The sequence below is a fragment of the Alligator sinensis genome, unplaced genomic scaffold, assembly GCF_000455745.1.
Source record: "Alligator sinensis unplaced genomic scaffold, ASM45574v1 scaffold19_1, whole genome shotgun sequence".
NCBI classification, from domain to species: domain Eukaryota; kingdom Metazoa; phylum Chordata; order Crocodylia; family Alligatoridae; genus Alligator; species Alligator sinensis.
The window spans coordinates 1,074,155-1,094,795 of record NW_005841916.1 but is presented as its reverse complement, the minus strand read 5'-3'; the positions used below and the strand labels follow the sequence as shown (position 1 = coordinate 1,094,795).

The following is a 20,641-nucleotide window of genomic DNA, read 5'->3' as shown; positions in this document are numbered from 1 at the left end:
AAAGTCTGAGAGTGTGGGGGGGCGTGCACACACACACACAGAGGCTGTGCTGCGGTGGGGCCCCATGCACATGTATGTGCACAGGCATATACATGCACTGTACACTGCACTGTGCACCTACATGTGTGCACTGGGGTGGGGTGGGGGCTCCCTGACAAGGGGTTGTGGTGCTGGGTGCACAGGTAGGAGTGTGGGGTATCCTTGGGGTATCCTTAAGAGTAGGTGCGCCTGTGGTGTCAGCCCAGCTCATTGGTTTGGGGAGCGAGTCCTGGTTTCGGGGAGTACCTCTTTGTGGGAGGAGGGCTCTGGCCTGGCAGGAAAGTGCCTCTCCTTGGGGAAGTTAATGAGTGTCCAAACTGGGTTGGGGAAAGTAGGGAGGAAGGTCAGGCCTGGCTGGGTTTTTCTGCAATTTCTTTCTTTCTTTCTTTCTTTTTTTTTTTTTTTTGGTCCTGCCACTTTCTTTCATTCTCTGTCGGAAAGCGGGTTTTACTCTTGCGAGCCTCCCTGCTGCTGGAAAGGTGCAGTCCTGGGTTGCTGTGCAAAAGACTCACAAGTGAATGTTGAAAGTTAAGAAATGGGCACGGGGGGAAGAAATATGTAGTTTTCCCTTTTTATTTAACAGTCACCTTGGGCCAGCCCGTGCCCAAAATGTTGGAAAGCTAGGAAACACTGAGTTACAGCAAATAAAAAAAAAATTACATGGGAGAGTATAGAAAGACATAACATGCCAGGCAGCCTTAATTTGTCCTCTGTTCGTTTTTTAGTCTGCCTCTACGTTTAGGCCCCACCTACACTTAAGAGAAGCTACCTTCGGGTGACAACAGGTGTTGCTGTCTAGAGCAGCTGTACTACTACATTCAACATAGTTGTTCTTGTCTATAATTGCAACTGGCTTGTGTTCTGCACTGGTGTGTGTGGGCCATGCATTTGCTTTTTCTTGGAGACCAACCCTAAGAGCTGGTTTGGTGGTACAGAGCACTTGGCTGATCTGTGTCCTGGGTGAATGTAGGGTTCGCTTACCTGCATAACAGGGTACCAATCCCAATTTCTTGCCTGTTGTTTCCATTGTAACACGCATCCTATAAATACATAAACTGTTTTAAGTAAGTGTGTGGCATCCTTCAGCTCTGCCCTCTTCTTTGCAACTAATTATAGTCTAGTGAAATGCAGCAGAAACAGTGAAGGGGGAAGCTGCGGTCAAAGGGCTGCAGTTGAAGGCACCTAGTCAAGTTTGGGGCTGCTGTCTCCTCATTTTCCAGGCAGCTAATAGCAGTCCAGAAACTGATTACAAGGAGTTTTGAGAATGAGGAGAGCTAGTTAAGTTTTGGGCTGCTAAAATCAGGACGGTAACAGCATTGTAAACAATGCTCATTAAATCACAATGCTTGTTTTTTTTTTTTCTTCAATTCTAAGGCTATGCACTTAGATGGAGTATGCTATATTTTACAATGGTAGTATGCTATATCGTGATGCAGGACTGTCCTGTGTGTAACTGGCCAGGTAGGTGTGATGACTGTATTTTTCAAAATAGTCTCCAGAAAGAACTTTAATATGAGCTTGCACCCTGCTTTTTTGCTAATTTATGATGTATAAAGCAGGTCCAAAGGGATTAATCTTCTCCCTCTGTCTGGCGCACCAAACCATTCCTCAGATAACAAACAAACAAGAGGTCCATTTGCTTTTTAACCTGTTACTAACAGGAATGTCAGGTTTGGGTTTCTCAGACATTGTTTGAGGACTTTCTTTGGGGAGAGGAGGGAAGGGAGCTTGGGTCTCAAAGTACTGTTGTGGTGAACTCTAACACCTTAATTGAAGGGGTGGAGATGTCAGATCTTTAACAAAGACCTTCTTTATCCAAAATGTTAATCAATCATTGAAGTTAAATAAGTGTGAACAAAAACCAAACAAAAAACCTAAACACTTTTTAAAAATCAGTTGGACTGACGCCTTCCCCCTTTTCTGTCAACTTTAGACACATTAACAACACTAACTTTTTAACTTCTGTTGGGGTAGGTATGCGATTTCCACCCCCCCCCCCCCCAACATCATCCGCTAAACCCTAGTGTGCAGACATAGTTAAACCAGCATATTTTTTCCACAGAACAGCCTGCTCCTTTCACCGATATAAAGCAGGTAAAATCTGGTTTCAGCTGTCTTTAGAATAAGGGAAGTTTGGGGGGGGGGTGATGATGACACTGCTAGTCCGATTGTGCTGCCAGGTTTTTTTGACATAGGTCTGCCTTTTCACTCTCAATGCTTCTGATTTCTTGATATATTCACTAGTCAACATAGTCTTTCAGGCTAAGCAGGACCTGAATTTCTAATAAAAAAAAATCAAAGCTTAATACTTGTCTGTTTGTCTGTCTGTCTCTTACCCCCCTCCCCCCACCCTCCCCAAAACAGTTTTCTTCCAGGCCTGTCTTAAACATCATTAAAACAATTTGCACAAACTCATTTTCTTTGTAAGCCATTTAAAACAAATCTTCATCCTTTCATCAGCTCTAGTTAGGGTTAGTCCATAGCCAAAGTGACATGATTTGTGGCTGAACAACCAATAGGTAACTTGAGATAAAAAAACAATCTGATATTTGTACACATCAGCCTTCCCAGGAGGCAATGGAGAGTGACAGGAATACCTTAAATTCTGCATCTCTTGAGCTTGTTTAATTCCTACACAATAACTTCCTGATATCCTCATATTTGTTTTTGTAACTCTCTTTAAGGCTTTTCCTCTTAAATTGACAATACATATCAATAATTTAAAAGTCTGACAAAGTATGGGTGTGGTTCAGGAATTTCCTAAAATACTGGTATTTTATTCCTGTGGAATTACTGGTACTTGAACAAGTATGCAAACTAATGTATGTTTTCTGTGACAGGTATGTTAACAAATATGTCTTCATCTCTTGCTTGCTAAAAAATTATCAGGATTTCTAGAGAGCACTTCAGGTAGCCTTCTTAAAATCCTTTTACCTAGTTGGCTTGGCCTTGGATGACTTAAATCCGTGTGCTTCTGTAAGGTCTGTGGTCTGTTTACCTAGATATGAAGTCCTTTAACCCAGGAAGATTTGCTAAGGGCTTGCAGCCCCTACTTAAGAGCTCTGTTGGAGTCCCCATGGAGTTTCTCTGCTGAAGAGATGAATGCATTAACAAGAGGGATTTTGGAACCAGTTGTTAATGGAAGGAGTGTAAAGTGGAAGGAGGAAGGAGTTTTGTGCGTGCAGAATCTTTGTATAAGTAACAGTGGCATTAAGGCAATGTAAAACATTGTTTCCTCATTCTTTGCTCTCTGTTCTATGTCCATCAGCTGTCTCTGTCTCATACCTGCAGTGCGAGCTGTTTGTGGTAGGGACTATCTTTATTCTCTGTACAGTCCTTAGCAGATTGCAGGTTTCTAACTTACATATTTTAGGTGTTGCTGCACAAAAAAGAATATGCAAGAAACCAACCAACCAAATCTTTTTATATGTATTTGTTACCTTTTGAGCTACATCTGCAGTCCCATTTTTTTTCAGACCATGCAAAACCTGTGTGTCAGCGAACTTCAAGGAATCAATAAAAACTTAAGATGGTTCTTGTAAAGTGTGCGGAGACCTGGTTAATGGCAGTGCCTTAGTTAAAAATTTAGGTTATTTTATTTTAGAGAATTGGGATTGTATATTTTTAAAGATGGTAACCTCAGCATTATGAAGATGATAGATCCCACCCATTCAAAAAGTTTCCAAACTTGTCAAATGTTAATTTCACCTAACTTTTCCAACTTCAGAAACTCTTTTTCAGTTACCATACTGTTTTGCCAAAAACAATCATCTGACTTCAGAACACAATGCAAATTTTGAAAGACTAGAAATAGCTTTCTCTGCAGTTTTAGCAAAGGGAGGGCAAAAATTGGATATGTAATAGAAATATGATCACGAGTTAAGTAATGGACTGTTTTCCAAGAGCTCAAAAGTGACGGACCATGTGGAACTTCTGCTGGAGTTAGACTGTTTGGTGCCATTGTAGTTAAAGTACATGAAATTCATGCCACCAAGTCACCGAAGGTAAGAAATTAACAGGATTCAAAAAGAGATTGGATGTTTGTATGGATGACAAGAATATTGAGTTTTTAAAATTAATGATGACAAACGTTTTGGAAGCAGTATTACCCTAATGCTTCAGGGCTTAAGTCTATCCAACCATTTAATCAGGATGAGATTTAATGTGTGGATCAGATTATTCTACAGGGTTCTCTCACTTTATTCTGAAACATCTGGCCCAGGCTGTACATGGAGATGGGGTACTGGACTCTGGACTGCTAGTCCGATCTAGTATGGCATTTCTTAGGTTCATTTAGGGGTTTCAGGTAAATTACTCCCATGTGAATTCTTAACCTTCTCTCCATCCACCTGTGTGGGATGTTCTGCTTCCTACTCAATAAAAAAGTCAGCTTTTGAAACACTGTTTATGATGTGTAGCACTGCCCATTGCAGAAGGTCCTCAAAATATGTAGCAAGCTTACAGACGATTATAGTTGTAGAGTGCGTAATAACTATATATTGCCTAAATTTTTTTCTTGTAAGGCCTCTGTTTTTAGACAAACGTGACTTTCTAAAACTGAATTGTGAAAACTGAAAATTTCCAGGCTTTGTTTCTTTCTTCATATTCGGGGGCGAAGGGGAAGAATATGGAGAGTGGAATTTTGTTTCCTTTTTCATGTCCTTAGGACAAGGTATTTAGCAGAATTTGCAGATTTGTTAAAATCTGCCAGGCTGTGCTATGAGCACCTCTGCTGTGGCCTCAAACTTGCAACCTCTGGGCTGTCAACCTTAGTGCTTGTGTCACCTCAGCCCCCGAAGGTGGAGTGGTTTGCTTGACTTGAGTTTGGACAGAAACAATCAGTTGCTTTTGAGAACAAGGAAAATAGAAGGATGCACTTTAAACATTTTTTGTTTTCACCTGGGGCTGAAATTTGATGGAGAAAAGTCCTCCTTTGAGGACAGGTACCTTTGCACAGTCGGTGAAAATTAGGTGCTCAGTTTTTCGGAACAATACAATTTTAAACCCTTAGTGATGTTCAGTGGGAAAGTAGACTTCATTGTACTATAGTAACTGCATATTGAATTGAGGGAGTAGTTGCATGAGTGTATTTCAGATTGGCTGTAATGCAGATGTAGTTAAGCACTCAACTTGATCTTAAGACTTAAACTTTGGATTGTTCTGAGCATTTCCATGTTTCAGGGAATGGTAGGCCTCTTATGAAAGTTTCTGTTTCTGCCACCAAAATGCCCCTATTACCTGCTGGGGGGAATGTGCTTTAGATCTGGAACCAGGCAGTCCTAAGCACTCTGCCATCTGTTTACCCAGCAGGTCCTAATGCTTTTCTCTTAGTGACTTGCTCAAGCTCAGCTGAGGAGTCCAAGTATTTTCCCTTATATTACAAACAGAGAAATTGCAACCCAGAGGCTGGCTAGGGGCATTCAGGAAAAGGGCTGCATTGTTGGCAACAGAATCCTGATCTTTGACTTAGTATGACCTTGATTTATCCAGTAGACTAGACCACAGTATCCCCTTCAGATAGCTTTAAATCAACGTGCCTAGTTAGTGTTTAGTGAGAAGCAGAGCAACACATTTTCCTTTTTCACCTTTCTCATGTGCATGGGGTTCTACAAGTTAGAGTCTTGAGTTGTAATGATCTGTATTTTCTTCTTAACACCAAATTGAAATAAAAAGCTCTGTAAAGGAGTTGCGTGTGGGGCCCTTTTGATGGGCCGTGTTGCACTTGGGTGACCAGAGTTCTTACGCAGTTTGCTATCTAACCTTGGGAAATTGTGTATTGTGTGTATTGTGAAAGTGTGTATTGCGGGTGAATTAGGAATGTTTGTATGACATCATTGGAAAAAATAGAACTTTATAGGTGGAGCCTATAGTTAGTGTTATTGTGAATGAAGAGTTTAGGCGACCTGATCTCTGGAGTAACTTACTGCTTTTTAGAACTATCACCTGTTTGGTTGAAATTTTCTGGGTTCCTCACTTTTTGATATAGAAAGGAGAAAATATTTTTGGACAAAGTAATTTAATGCCTTTTGAGCAGAAAAAATACTTTCCCGTCTCAAAAAATCTGACGGCTTTCTTGTTGGATATAGACAGTTGAAATGGTCAGGCAAATAGCCACCACGGAGCAGTGTTCCAGTGAAAACTAGTTTGGATTTGACAGCTGCAAGTCCTTGAAGTGGGTATTCTGTTTATACAGTACTGCAGATATTTTCAAGTACACTAGGCATTAACTATACATGCGTAGTTAGCTTAGAGTATTAAACATGTACATCTTATGTTGTACCCCTTTGAGTAAAGGAAAATTTCACAGCAACAGAAATCTTTACCCACTTTATACATTAAAGGACCTTGTAAAATGTATGAATTAAGGAGTTTGGATGGTATCTATCCCAGTAATCTAAATGATCGGATGGCTTAATTTCAAGTGAAAATAAAAACATTTATTCAATATCTCTTTAAATTACATGCCCAGATACTATTTCCAATGTCAATTTTTCCTTCTTAACAACTTTGATACACACATAGTGTCTTGGAGTACTGCATACAAGCTCTGTTTGCCAGTCAGCTCTTTGAAGTCCCTGTCCTTATTGAAAGGAGACACTGCTGTGTTGAAGATCCTCTCTGAAAAACATAGGAAACCAATACACAGAAACACTGCCTGGTGTCAGTTAAAGTTGCTATAAACATAGCATACTTAGCTGAATATAAAAAGCAAAGAAGTGAGAAGTTAAGGCTACCAAGAATATATCTCCCTACTCAACTATCGTACATCACAGAGAATAAATGTATCAGAGCTTTAACTGCCCCAGTAGGACTGTCAGATTTGTAGTGCGGTAACGTTAAAAACAAAATAAAAAAAAACCTGTGAAGGATCAGTGGAAGTGGGAGGAGCAGAGGTAAATCTGGTCTGTGAGACAGAGGTGGGTGAGCTATGAAGATGGGAGTACTAGAAGGCATCCACCTCTAGGGAAACTCTTTTTTGATGAGGCTAGCGAAATGGGCCTAGAAAAACTTACTGGAGATCTAAGCAGAGGTGCTTGTAGAGGAAGGTGGCTTGGGGAGGCTGCCGCCACCAGTTCTCAAGGATGTGGCATGCAATTCTTGCAGCATGCTGGTGGAGACATTCAGTATGAATTGTCATTACTGCTCACTGCCAAATTGAGGTTCTCTGTAGAGGTCTGTCCATGTCCGTCCCGTCCCGTCCCGTCCCGTGTCCCCCCCCCCCCCCCCCCGCCCCGTCCCCCCCCCCCCCCCGTCCTGCTTAGCTTAGGAGCACTGACAAGATCACAGCCCAAAAGCATTGTGCCTGAAGACCTTCTATGCATCCTGTGCATTCATTCTGTAGCAACCTCGCAAGCACTGGCAAAATGAATAGAAAAAGCACTTGCCTCCTTCCATGCTGGGCCATACATGCCTCTTTTCTTCCATTTTTTGGTATGCAGGGCGGCAAAATGGCTTCTTTTCAGTCCCCACTGATCCTCTGCACCCCTCCCCCTACATGCATCTTCTGTCCCAGTGAGTCTCAACCAGGGTGCCTTGAGGTCTTTTCAAGGCTGCCATGCAATACAATGCACTGTTAGGTGTGCAGACATGATTCACAAGAAGAGAAACCCAGAGGTTTCCAATAGGAAGCCGTAGTGTTAAAAACATTCTTCCCTGTTGCAGTCTTTCTGAGTTCTTTACAACAGAAGAATTGGTCTAGCGTTTTTCTCCAGTAAAAAAAACAGGTGAAAACTAAGAGAGGCCATTTTCTGAGGGGTGCCTTGAGTCTAAAAAGGTGGAGAAGCACTGCTCTGTTCAGTTATATTCCCCCTAACTTTCAAACAGTGTTTTGGGTTTGAACTGGTGTTTCTCTTTCCTGTGTAGTTCTGATCTGTGCTGTAGTTTGGCCCAAACTGTTAAATCTTTTATCCTGATGAATGACTTCCTTCTTTTGGGGAGAGAGAGGGCCACTGGCTTTAAACATGTGATTTGCCTCATTGTGAAGGAGGTGGAGTTTGAATGCAGTAGGAGCCAGGATAGGCCACATTTGTTGAGCTCTGAACTCTGGAAAAGGTACTCCTCAGAGACTAGGATTACTTCCTGGCCACCTATGCACAGCGCTGACTGCTATTAGTTTAGTGGAGCTGCTGATGTAATTTATTAAATCACAGGGGCCCTATCTGGACTTGGGAAAACTTTTGCAAACGTTCCCTGTGTTGCTAATGCTGTTTCAGCTCAATCAGTACTGGCAACGTTTGGAGCTCATGGGGAGACAGGCTTGTGCTAGCATTTTAGGCCTGGTGTTGCTTCCCCTTTAATACTTAAGCCTCAACATACAGTAGTCACTACCAGTTTAATTATTGTAGATGCAGCTGAACTGGTGTTAGAAACCACTTTGTGCTACAAGAAGGTTGGAGTTTTAAGAAGGAATATGTCTACCTTTTGACTTCCTAATAGCATTAATAACAATGTAAGATACTAGCATTGGTAGCGTTAGTATAGAAAGACAGTGACCATTTGTATCTTAGTTTGCTTTCCAAGGCACCTTCTGGAGTAGTTAAACTGCTCTGGAGTTTGCTGAGAGGGAGCGTGGTAGACGGGTAATAGATCTATGCAAATAATATTGCATGTCCCTCCAACATAATAATTTCAGCACGAAAGCACCTTCAGAAAATCTACATATCCTTGAATTGCCTTGCCAGGTTTTGTGGCTTTCTTGAGTCTTCAAATGTCTGTCGTCTCTGCGGTTATGAAAGACCCATGAAAATGGCACTGTCTAGCTGGGATCATTCTTTCCTGTTTGTCAAACACACACATTTTCTGTTATTTTTTTATTTTTAATGACGGGGGTGGGATTTTAATCATGGGCAATGCCTAAAATGCTGTCATGAGATTAGAGAAGCACATTTAATGCATGGGGTAGCTATAATAAAATAGGAAAACCGAACCTGAAAAATCAAGCAGTGCATGCCAGTTAAATGGAGTAATTGCACAGTTTTATTGCTCACACCTTAGCCCTTCTTTACTTTGCTCCTCTCCCTGATGTATATTATCCTCACTTGTTTCGTTGCATCTAAAATTAGGCTCAAATTTTGCAGATATATGTGGGCAAATCCCTGTGCTTTGAGAAGACGGAATGAAATAAATGGGTCTCTGTTCATATGAGGTTGAGAGATGGGGGTCTTTGATTACAGTCTCTTTTGGGCAGGATGGAGATCTCTTGTATCTGGCGGCACAAAAAAGAACTCAGATTTCAAACTGTGGTGGTTGTGCTGACCTTCCTATGCCATCCTCATCTCTCCTGCTGTGCTGAAGAGTGTCACCAGTGCCTTCACTATGTATAGCAGAAGATGGAACTTGAACAAATCCGTGGCTTTGCTCTCTAAGACCGGTTGCAAAACAGAAAGCATTTTTAGTGTCTGCTGTGGAAGTATGAAAATGGGACGGTTTGCACAAATGGCTGGGGTATGGGGAAAGAAGAGGAAATAGACAGTGAGGGTAGCCTTGTAGGGGATTGGGAGTTGTAGCCATTATAAATGCCATTACATAACCGTTTCTCAGTGTTTCTAGGTTTGCTTTATGTTGCATCGATAACTTTTCTGACATTGCTTTGCTTAGGGAGAGGGGTAGTGGTAGGGCTTCCCATAGCTAGCTCTCCTGTGTGTGTGGGCTTTTGGGAAGGCTTGTCCCCTGGCTTAAGTCTTTAAGCAGGGGGTGGGGGAGAGAAATGTGAGAGAGACCCAGTATCCTCCCAGCAGCTTAGCCAGGCTTGCTTGAGAGTATCCACACTGCTGAGCCAAGTGCAAGGCATACCCACATAGTTGTGCAGCCATTACAACACCATGACAGGCTTCAGCAAAGTGGTTGTACAGGCTCCATGCTGACATGGTGGTATGGAGGCTGATTGTGGCACCTAACGGTTGGTGCAGGACTCACAGCACAGAGTGATAGGATCCTGTCATCATGCAGACCTGGACTGACCAGCAGTGGTTCCAAAACTTCTAGATGGCCACCTTCAGGAGGCTCAGTAACGAGTTCGCCCCGGCCCTTCAGCATCAGGATACACAGGTAATGGAGGCCACACAAGGTGGCTGCTAACTGGTTTGGAGTTGTACCAAGTGCTGGCTTGGCTGTGGGAGCGGTTTCATGAGATGATTCATGGCTATGGTTAAGTTGTGGATAGTTGCCATTACTAAAGTACACAGAATGATAGTTTATTTGAGAGAGGGAGGTTTCCTCTGCCTCAAGGAGTATGTGAAATTATCAGCAGGGGAGGATGCTGCTTGATCATTTTGTAGGCTTTGATCAACAAGAGAGTGAGGCTGCTGACTAAATGTGTGGTGCATGATGTCAAGGGTGATGATCAGGAGAGCTAGTGAGCTGTTACTTGGACAAGAAGGAACTTTATTCCTCCTGGATTAAAATAAATATTGACAATTTTCCCACTTTTTTGGGAGGTGGGGGGGAACCTATTTTCTGCCTTAGTGTTTTGAAGCCCTCTCTGGTTTAGGAATACCTGGCTGACTGAAGGCAGAATGATGTCCTACAGAAGCCCATGTGGATGGTGATATATCCAGTACTGCTGGTACTGTTGTGGCATGCTGTGCAGTGCACAAACATAAGAATAATGGGGAGAGCTTTCATTAAGGGTAGGTTCTAGAGCAGCTAGTCTAACAGTGGGATAAAAGCTTTGAATAAAACTTTCTACCTTGTCCATGTTTCCTCATCATACTTGCACCAATTTTGTATGCAAGTGGATGCTCTGTTAACCAGTAGTTTATTAAAAACTAATGCAGTGACTCCAGTTGTCCCTGTGAAAAACTACGTAAGCGTTAGTAAAAGTGAACATTTTGTGCAGAGGAAAACTAACGGCACCAGTGATGGGATTGCACTGCACCAGTGTAACTGTTCTTCCGTCCGTGGTTGTATGAGGGTAGAGTGAACAGGATACATCTGCCCAGGCACATTTCCATTTCAGAAAGGCACCAGCTGACTCATCACCCTCTCCACCTCAGTGGTAGCGGGAAGAGTTCACTGATGAGGATGCACATGCTGAGGGCTGCAGCTGGCTGGTCATCAGCATAAGCAGTTGCTCCAACAGCTACCTCTGCTGCGTTTGGTTGGTCCTGTTCCTACTCTTCCTGTTGTACTCAAAGCACTCTGCCACCAGTCTTTTCCATTCCAGCTGCTGCTACTGGCATTCAGGGTGTTGGACCAGTCTGCATTGAAAATCATTGTGCTTTCCTGCAGCAAGTGGTCTCTGCCCCTTTTTTCTTTTCTGCTGCTGGTACTTGCCACAAAAGGTGGGGGTGGCTTTATCAGTCCAGCAGAGGTTGAGGCTTGCAAAGTAAATGAAAGGGACTCTTTTTTTTTATCCAGACAGCGAGTCGTCCCCTTTAATGACTTGTCACAGCAAGGCCTCAAGTTTGCTACTTTTATCTACCTGGTATGCTTGCTTCATCTTTCCACAGTTGCCCATTCAAAGAGGAGGAAAAAACACTAAAGTTAGTCAGTAGAGCTGGAGTGTCCACCTGATCCTAGGCGTTTGACAGGACATGGCCACCCCTTGCTGTTAAAGCTTCATTGGATTCTGTGAGAAAAGAATGATGTAGGAAAGGTGATTTTACTGCTGGTTGTGCTGCAGTAGCATGGATCGCTAATTCGTCTAAGCTAGAAAAGGGTCACATCTGATCAGTCCCTCCCTTGTCCAGTCCTAAATCATGTTGCCAGTGTCTTGTCAAGTGGAGGCTCTGATGTCTTGGGTAGCTGAGCTCTGACTGTTTCCCTTGAGAGGTTCTCTCTTATCCCAGAACATGCTGTTCCTCAAGTGAAAAGGTAAATTTGGACCATGTTGTATGGCTGCTTTAGGCTGTGTTAGGTAGAACTGTCAACGTGTCACTGTGGACGTAGACATGGTATCTTTCTGTGGAAGCCATAATGGCTGATGTCAGCCACAGGGTTGGGGAAAGGGGAGTCTGTGGCTATGATTAGATTTTACTGCATTAAGTGTTTTGTTGCAGGAGGTGCCTGTTTGTTACCTAATTAAATCAGTGCCCTTGTATTATGTTGATGGTTTTATTGTTTGATTGGGTGGAGGATGCACCTCCATTGTTCTGGGATTAGATAGTTTCATCAGATTAAATTAGATGACTGGGTGTTGCTGTTGATACCTGGAGAAGATGGAGGGAAGGACTGGTAGAAGTGTGAAGTGTTACACAATTCTTAATGAGTTAAGCCTTAAAATGCCTCCTGGCTTCTCCCAGGTGAGTTATGATGAGAGCTGATCAGGGTCATGCAGGAAGCTGGTGGTAGCTGTGGGAGCAAACAGCAAATCCTCTTGATTTGCAATTGTGCTTTAACCATCCTCTATTTAAATAGCCCTGGGTCCACTGGATCTCTAGTACTTTACATCCACCCTGCCTTGTTGGGTCAGAGTAGATTGGGTGAGGATACTGCCCTGTAACAGGAGTTGTGTGTCTCTGTATTGACGCACAACATGCCACAGAATTGTGTTTACAAATCCTAGCTTCATTTTTTAACCATCTTGTCTACTTCTTACATTTTTTGTCTGTGAACTGAATGCATACTGCTGTAACGTTTTCCCAGCCCTTTGAATAGGGTTGATGGATGAACTCTGTGGCTAGGTGGGAAGTAACAGGGCATGAGTTGGGATAAGCAAGACAGCATCTAGGACTCTTTGTTTATTTTACTACAAATACAGCATGTCACATGCATCTCCTTTTAGTGTGGTGTGATGCTATGAAGTGGAGATGATAGATAATGTTTTTGCTTTCCAGTCCCCTGTTCTGATTGAAAATTGTTATGCAACTCTAAGCAAGCTGTCTGGCCTGTGTTTGCAAGGAGCAGGGTTTGGCACAGGTGTAAGGGAAACTTGAACTCCTGAGGGCACGTGGATGCAGGAGATAGGGAAATTACTTGTGTCAGCATTGTGCCAACACTTGAGAACATGGATGGGTTCACAATGAATTGGGGGAGTGCTGAAAAAGACCTAAGCTATTCCTAGTTGTATTTATTTACAGCAGACCTACTCATACAAGTTGAAACCTCAATGAGGCTATCTTAACACAAACAAATCCTTGCTGAGTTGGAGCTGAGGCCCTCTCTTTCATTGTCAGTTAGAGCAAGTTTTGGTCTCTTTTCTGTGGATGATACATTTGAAGGAGGGGCCTCAGGGTTTGGCCTTGCTGTGAATTCCTTTTGATGTAACTTTTCCTCTCCTATTTCTTCAGGTGATCTCTGCTTGTGTGAGAAGGGTTCTGAACTCATCCCCTCCATGATGAGCACTGCAGTGTCGTGACACCAGGGGTCTTGGTGAGTTGCTCGCAGGAAGTGCTGCGATCTACAAGATCCACAAAAGCTTAGGTGCTATATATGACAGTCTTTGAGATGCTGTTTGTTCAAACAGTTTAAAACATGGTTTGGCCACCCACTGGCAGTGGCTCCAGATTCTAATATAAAAACAAGAATAGTGCTGTGGGTGGATGGCTGACTCGTCTAAGGCAGAGAGACTCCAGCCCTGTGAACTGGAGTTTACTTTCCCTGATGGCCCATGGTAACCTAGATGAGAGTGTGTGTGGAGAGCTTGGACAGTTGAAAGATTAGGGGGGAAGGTGGGGGGCTTTATCCTAGTGGACACCAAAATTCTATACCTAAATGTATTCAAACCCCACACATAAAGATTGTGATGTTTTCTGTGTCAAGCCCCACAGTCCCATACAATTCCAGTATATAGAGTGGGGGCAAAGGAAGAGTACAGTGATTGTCAGGTCAATCATTAATTAAATTAAATAATTAAAATTAAAGAAAGTTTTAATTAATTCGGTTCTTTTCTTGCAACTCAGTCCTTCACAGTTCCAGTTTTTGTGTACTGAAGGACAGGGTGTGTGAGGGTATTGCGTACAAAAGACAATGTTGAAGGAATGTTCTATGTTGCCAAGTAAAGCATTTGAGCACTTGAATTTAGGAAATGTCAGACTTGGGTTTATTTGTGCAGTCTGAATTCTGTCCCTTTCCATGTCCATCCTTTGCACTGAATAAAACCAGAGTCCAGGGAAAGCGTGCATCATCATACACTTATGACTGCAGCAGGTTGCAGTAAAAAATAGTGGGACTGAGGTGCTTTTGAAAAATTGTACCTCTTGTCTTTCTATACATAGGTAAAGCACCAGGCACCCTTTTTAATATATTAGAAATAACAGTAAGAATATGACACAACATTGTTCTCAGAACCATTGAGAGTCAGCTTGGGGTTCTGGAGATACTCAAATCTGAAATGAATTTGAATTTAAGACAACCCTCCAATGATTTCATAGATTTCATAGACATTAAGAGCTGGAAGGGACCTTGTGAGATTATGAAGTCCAGCCCCCCTGCCAGAGGCAGGAAGTCTAGAGGGATCAGATGATCCTAGGAAGATAAACATCCAAATGCCTTTTGAATGAGTCCAGAGTAGGTGCTTGCACCACCTCGGGGCAGGGAGTCTGTTCCAGACCTTGGACACTCGGACTGTAAAGAAGATTTTCCTTGTATTGAGTCTAAATCGGCCTTCTAGAAGTTTGTGGCCTTCTAGACCTAGCTATCCCTTGGGGAACCCTGGTGAACAGCTGTTCTTCCAGATCCTGATGCACCCCCATTATATACTTATATAGTCCAGAGTAGGTGCTTGCACCACCTCGGGGCAGGGAGTCTGTTCCAGACCTTGGACACTCGGACTGTAAAGAAGATTTTCCTTGTATTGAGTCTAAATCGGCCTTCTAGAAGTTTGTGGCCTTCTAGACCTAGCTATCCCTTGGGGAACCCTGGTGAACAGCTGTTCTTCCAGATCCTGATGCACCCCCATTATATACTTATATGCTGCCACCAAGTGCCCCCTGAGCCTTCTCTTCCCCAGGCTGAAGAGTCCCATGTCCCTCAACCCTTCCTCTTAAGGCTTGCTCTCTTGGCCTTTGATCATACAGGTGGCTGTCCTCTGGACTCTCTCGAGCTTATCCACATCTCTCCTGAAGTGGGGGGCCCAAAACTGGACACAGTACTCCAGCTGCAGCCTTACTAAGGCTGAGTAAAGTGGGAGGATGACATCCTTGGTTTTGCTCAAGATGCATCAGTGGATGGATGCATGCAAAAGTTTGGTTTGCTCTGCCAGCCACGGCATCACATTGGTTGATTAGAATCTAATTATCGGGGAGTTATCTTAAATTTGTTTCCCCCACTGTGACAGTAGGAAAAACGGTTGGAGGGGCAAGCAGTCTGACCCTTGTGCTGCTCCCCCCACCCTCCTCCAACCGCCTTGACCACTGACCTACTTCTGTCCTTTTTTCCCCACCCACAGATGCTTACAATTAGTCATGACTCCAGCCCCAATCTGGCCCAGAAGGTGGAGCACATAATAGCTCCTGCCTGGCCACTTAGCAGCAGTGGCAGCAGGCCAGTGTCCTGGGGTCAGAGCTGCTGCTGCTGCTATTGCAGCTGCTGCTTTATGGCTAGGCTGGGGCTGAGGCTGGACCTACCATGTGCTTCATGCCCCAGGCCAGAATGGGACCAGAGTCATGACTAAAGGTTAGAGGTGGTTGGGTGGAGGCAGAGGCTGCTGTGGAGCAGGCAGCAGTAGGTGAGCAGACACAAAGAGGGGCAGTGGCTGTGACCCTTAGTCAGGGACAGAGTTGGAGTTCAGCAGCTGTCTGTCCCCCTGCTCTGCCTTGTACTCAAATCTTGTGAAGGTGAGAATATTGAGCAAATGGCCTGGAGTCATCAGTGTTCCTCCAGAAAGCCAGGGAGATAACAGAGGGGAGAATCTTTGGAGTTGTAAAGGTCCAGAGAATAACACTGGATTGATGCTGCATCACATGACATTACTACATATGTGTGACATATCACCACAAGACTGGTGTTAGGAGCTTGGGAGCTACAGGGTCCAATATCATAGATTTGGTAGCAAGTCTCTTCCCCAGTTTCAGTAACCGAATAGTGGCTGATGTTTCTAATCTGATCTTCCAAATCAACACATAAATCAATTTGTGTACCCTAAATGCCCTTAAAATACTTCTTCCCTCAACGCACAAGACCCTGCTGGCCAGATTAGAGTTATTTTGTTTCAGTTGGTGCATGCTTCTTTAATGCTGAGAAGGAATACGGGGAATATTTACACTTGAATAATATTTAACTAGTAATGCTTAATACGTTAACAATACGAGACAGAAATTTGTTCCAAAACAATTTTAGCCTGAAGGACAAAAACATTTGTGTTCAGTAGTTTGCTCCTCTGTGAACATGGAAGCAGCTCTGTGTTCCTTTACTGCCAGCATCACGCATGTTGCTTCTTTTCAGAAAGATACTGGAAAATGCTCATGTTGAATAAGAATCTCAGTAGCTTGCACAGTGTTGCTGAATGAGTTCAGATGGGCAGCCTTCGAATGGCCTGTTGGCCTTTCTAATAGAGTGATTCAGGCTAATCGAGTCTTACGCTTCCTGAACACAAATAGTTATTCACAGGTGGTCAGGAAGGCACTTTCTTTTGGTGTCCTGTGCACTGTGCAGCACTACTTAACTATGTTGTGCAAGAGGGGAGGAAAAAAAGTTCATGTTCTTCTGAGCAGCAAGTGGTGGCGGTGGCTGTTTGGACCAGGGGCAGGCCCCGTCTTAATTCTGTGTGGGGTCTGCTCAAATGAATCATACGTTCAGACTGCAAATACAAAAAAACCCCCTAATTTCTCTCTTCCCTGCTGTGTTGAATCCCATGTAACTTTGGGAGGAAGGAGAATTGCCTCATCACCTCTGAGCGTAATACCTGGCCAGAGCTTTCTCCTGCTTGGAACCAGCCACAGTCTTCTATGGTTGCAAACTCCTTTCCCTTGCCTTCCCAGACCAGGGGGTGGCAGTTGTTTTCCCTTTACTAATGGGGGCAGTTAATTCCTGTCCCTTACCTGTCTTCTGTTTTCTTCCTGTGGGGGGGGCGGTCGGACACAGCGCGCCCTGGAGATGCGAGACTTCCCCTCGGCGGCAGGAGGCACGCATCCAGAGAATGTTGGAGCGGCAGGAGGGAAGTGCCCCGCGCAAAAGCAGAGAGGAACAAAAAGGAAAAAGGCAAGCAGACGGACAGCACTGAGAGACGTGTGTGGCAGAAAGTGCTGCAAAGCTGCCCGTGGCAGCCGGCTCCCCAGAGGAACTTGACGAGAGCCCATCTGTGTGTGTGACTGTGCTCAGGACTTCTGTCAATGCATTCCAGTAACCCCAAAGTGAGGAACTCCCCGTCAGGAAACGCACAGAGGTAAGAACCCGCAGCCAACTGCTTGGGGCTGGGAGAGGCACTGCTCTGCTGCAGCATTTGCTGTAGACTGGAGCAAGACAAACTGCCTCTCCCCCCACTTTATGCCCTGCCTGCAGAATCTCATCCTATTAAGCAGCTCTAAGTTCAGAGGTACTTCCTGTTTCCCTCTCTGTTCAGAGGTAGATCCATACCCTGCACAATCAGGTACCACATGTCGTCTGCCCTGGTGGTTCTCAACCTTTTTTGTACCCGGACCCATTTGTAAGCATGGATGGCCAGTCTCAACCCAGTGCCCCCCATCCCCAGGCCTGAGCCCCCCAGTGTGTGGGGAAGGGGGTGGGTGTAAGGGGTAGGGGGTGTGTGTATGGGGCATGCAGGGTCCCAAGCAGCCCCTTGCTGGTTGGAGCTCTGCCAGCCTGTGAGGGAATAGCTACGGTTTCCCACAATTTTCTCCTTTAAAGGAGAATCCATTTTAAAGTTTGTTTATCCATGTTTAAGTTTGTTCGTGTTCATGATCCTCTGCTCATGACTCTTGTGACCCACTTTTGGGTTGTGACCTACAGGTTGAGAAAATGCTGCTCTAACCCCCACATGCTCTACCACAAGCAGGTGACCAAATAATTGTGCAAAAATGGTTATCCTGCTTCTTCCTGTCCTGTTCTCCTTCTCACCTTCAGTTCCACAATGAGAGCACTGCATAGCACAAGACCTGTGTGCTTATACTTCTGCGCACAATGCTTGCAGTGACCTACTGCCAGGAGCAGCATGGGACTGATTCAAATTACCCAAATTGCATATATCCACCTGCTCTTGCAGCAGCTTAGAGACTGTCCTCTGCTAGTTTGGAAAGGGGGAAGCCTTGAAGGCCAGTGCTGTGCAGGAACATGCAGTGTAGTTTGCTTGATAGCATCCTCTAGTCAGGAAGAGCTGGGAGTAACTTGGGTGAAGTGCCTCTGAAGCAGCTGTCTGTGCAACTGAAGTGAGGATCGTGAGGCTATTATAGTCACTGCCTTTTGAAGCATTGGTTGCAGAGACAAATTGGCTTCCCAGAAGATCCTTGTGGAAGAAGGGGAGGTGACACTGGCAAAAGAAAGGGTTGGGAGGAAGGCAGGACTGTGCATGCAGGAAATCCAAGGAGAAAATATAGTTTTAAGATGTAGTCTGTTTAATGGAATAGATGGTAGGTAAAAGGTTGTCCTGAATATCTTGACAAACTAATGAAGCTTTCTCCACCCCATTTTGCCAGGGGTTTTTGTAGAGACAGCTTGCTCCTCTTTCCGTGTTCAAAGGCAGGTTGTAGCTGGCTTAATAGTTTTCATAGTCAGTGGTTTGTGTTTTCCTGGCAAGTTGCCCTGACAAGCACTGAAAAAATGCTGACTGTCTGTTGCCTTCTCTTGGACTGCCTTGTGGTGGGTTTCTCTCTTCTGTGATCCCAGCTCTATTATGTCATTTGGGTCCGGCTCTAGCGTGGTGAACTTTATGGTGCCCTGTTTGTTTACTCTTTGAGCTGGTCTTGGTGCGAGTAGCTTCTCTGTGTACATAGAAACCGTTGTCTTTATTGACAGAAGCCCCAGAGGTGGTTCCTCATGTGACTGAGCAGTTTCTGGGATCTGGCAGGCCCGCTGCTGTTTCTTGTGGGTCCTTGAGAAGGGAGATCCTGGTTTGGATAACCCTTCCGAGGCATGTTGGAAAGTGAAGCTGGATAACACTAAATGTGGAGGCGTTTCTTACTCAGCAGCAGCTGTGTGGTAAAAGGAGGCAAGGGCTACTGCCACAGCATCTCTTTATCCTGTTTTCCAACTGAATTGGATGAGTCCGTTGTCTGATGCCAGAGATGAGGATTTTTGTGGGTGATAGCTGGACCAATTGCATGTTTGTGATAATGTTAATCTGTAGTCTCCCCCCCCCCCCCCCCCCGGCTTTTCTTTTCTTTTTCAGTAGCCCCAAATCAAAGCAGGAGGTGATGGTCCGTCCCCCCACAGTGATGTCCCCATCTGGCAACCCCCAGCTGGATTCCAAATTTTCCAACCAGGGCAAGCAGGGGGGCTCGACTAGCCAGTCCCAGCCCTCTCCCTGTGACCCTAAAAGTGGAGGTCACCCCCCCAAAGTGCACCCTGGCCCAGGGGGAAGCATGGGGCTGAAGAATGGGGCTGGAAATGGTGCCAAGGGGAAGGGGAAGAGAGAGAGAAGCATTTCAGCAGATTCCTTCGAACAGAGAGATGCTGGCACTCCGAACGACGATTCTGAAATCAAAGGTATGTCTGGCAGAGGAGGTGCATGCATGTAACCATTGGCATGACAGCCACCTATGAGATGATCAGTTGCCTAGCAAGTATTAGCAAAGCATTTTTCTGCCTGAGAGGTCTGCCTGTCTGTGGCTATGGATGAGCATAATGATATACCGTTTGAAAAGGGGGAGGAGGGGGGACTTGATGCTTAGGAGCATGTGTTCGTTAAATAAAACGGGTTAAATTTACAATGGTTTAGCTCCACTTCCGTCAGCAGAGAAACGGGCAGATGAAACAATTATAGCAGGTTATCATGAACCAATGTAAACTAGCATGATTTTAAACTGCTAGAACTGCCCACACCTTTTGTGTCCAAGCCCAAAGCATCTAAAAGTTGAGATGGGAGTGGGTAGGGGAGGGAAGGATTTCTGCAGTTGTTCTGTGTTCAACTGAAGTGCAGCCCTGGTCAGGTGGGAAGTTGGTTCCTTAGAGATTTGGGAAATATGAATAAAAGTTGCCGGCCTCTTTCCATCCTGCTCTGTCCATTGGCTTCCCAGGAACCATTCTGTTTCGGGTGGAGGGGGAGGGTGGTAAGCAGTACACTGCTTGGATATGAGCCAGTTTTGTGAATGGGGGTGGATAAGTTATACTGGGTGGCAGGAGCTAGGCTTGTTTCTGCCATTGACCCTTTAAGTGAGGCTGGGCCTCATTGCACCTTGGCGCTTCTAATGTAGAGTACAACAAAAGTTTCCCTGGTCTTTCAGGGAGGGATATGACATTTAATTGTCTGTAAAGTGCTTTTGAGTCCTCACATGAAAGCTGGTTCAAAACTGCACAGTTTTTCAAAGTGCTACATGATATTGGGCCTTACAGGATTTGCATGTATGTCTTCTAGAGGACTTGACAAAGTGACAAGAGACGGATGTGTTTGTGTGTGAGGTGGTTTTGTTTTTGGCTGGCATGAGCTAGAAGCTGTGTGGGCAGTCTGACAGTACAGCAGGCTAGTATTCAGGTGGCATGAATAGCAAGAAAGAAGGGTCTTGTATAAAAGTGTTTTCACACAGATTAGAAGGATTTAAATTTTTATTTGCTTGCCTGCTTATTTGTTAGG

At 44.5% G+C, this 20,641-nt stretch overlaps 1 protein-coding gene across 2 annotated transcripts in view; it reads left to right on the top strand.

Moving 5' to 3' along the window:
• BCL9 (B cell CLL/lymphoma 9) overlaps positions 1–20,641 on the top strand; it is a 63,430-nt gene that overhangs the window by 31,347 nt on the left and 11,442 nt on the right. The window contains exons 2-4 of one of the 2 annotated variants that reach the window (XM_006018880.3): positions 13,269–13,350; positions 17,002–17,302; positions 19,244–19,557. In XM_006018880.3, coding sequence (XP_006018942.1) covers positions 17,250–17,302; positions 19,244–19,557 — 367 coding nt within the window. In that variant the 5' untranslated portion in view covers positions 13,269–13,350; positions 17,002–17,249. Of the gene's footprint in view, positions 1–13,268; positions 13,351–17,001; positions 17,303–19,240; positions 19,558–20,641 lie in introns of both variants that reach the window. The other variant, XM_006018879.3, reaches the window with a different exon arrangement.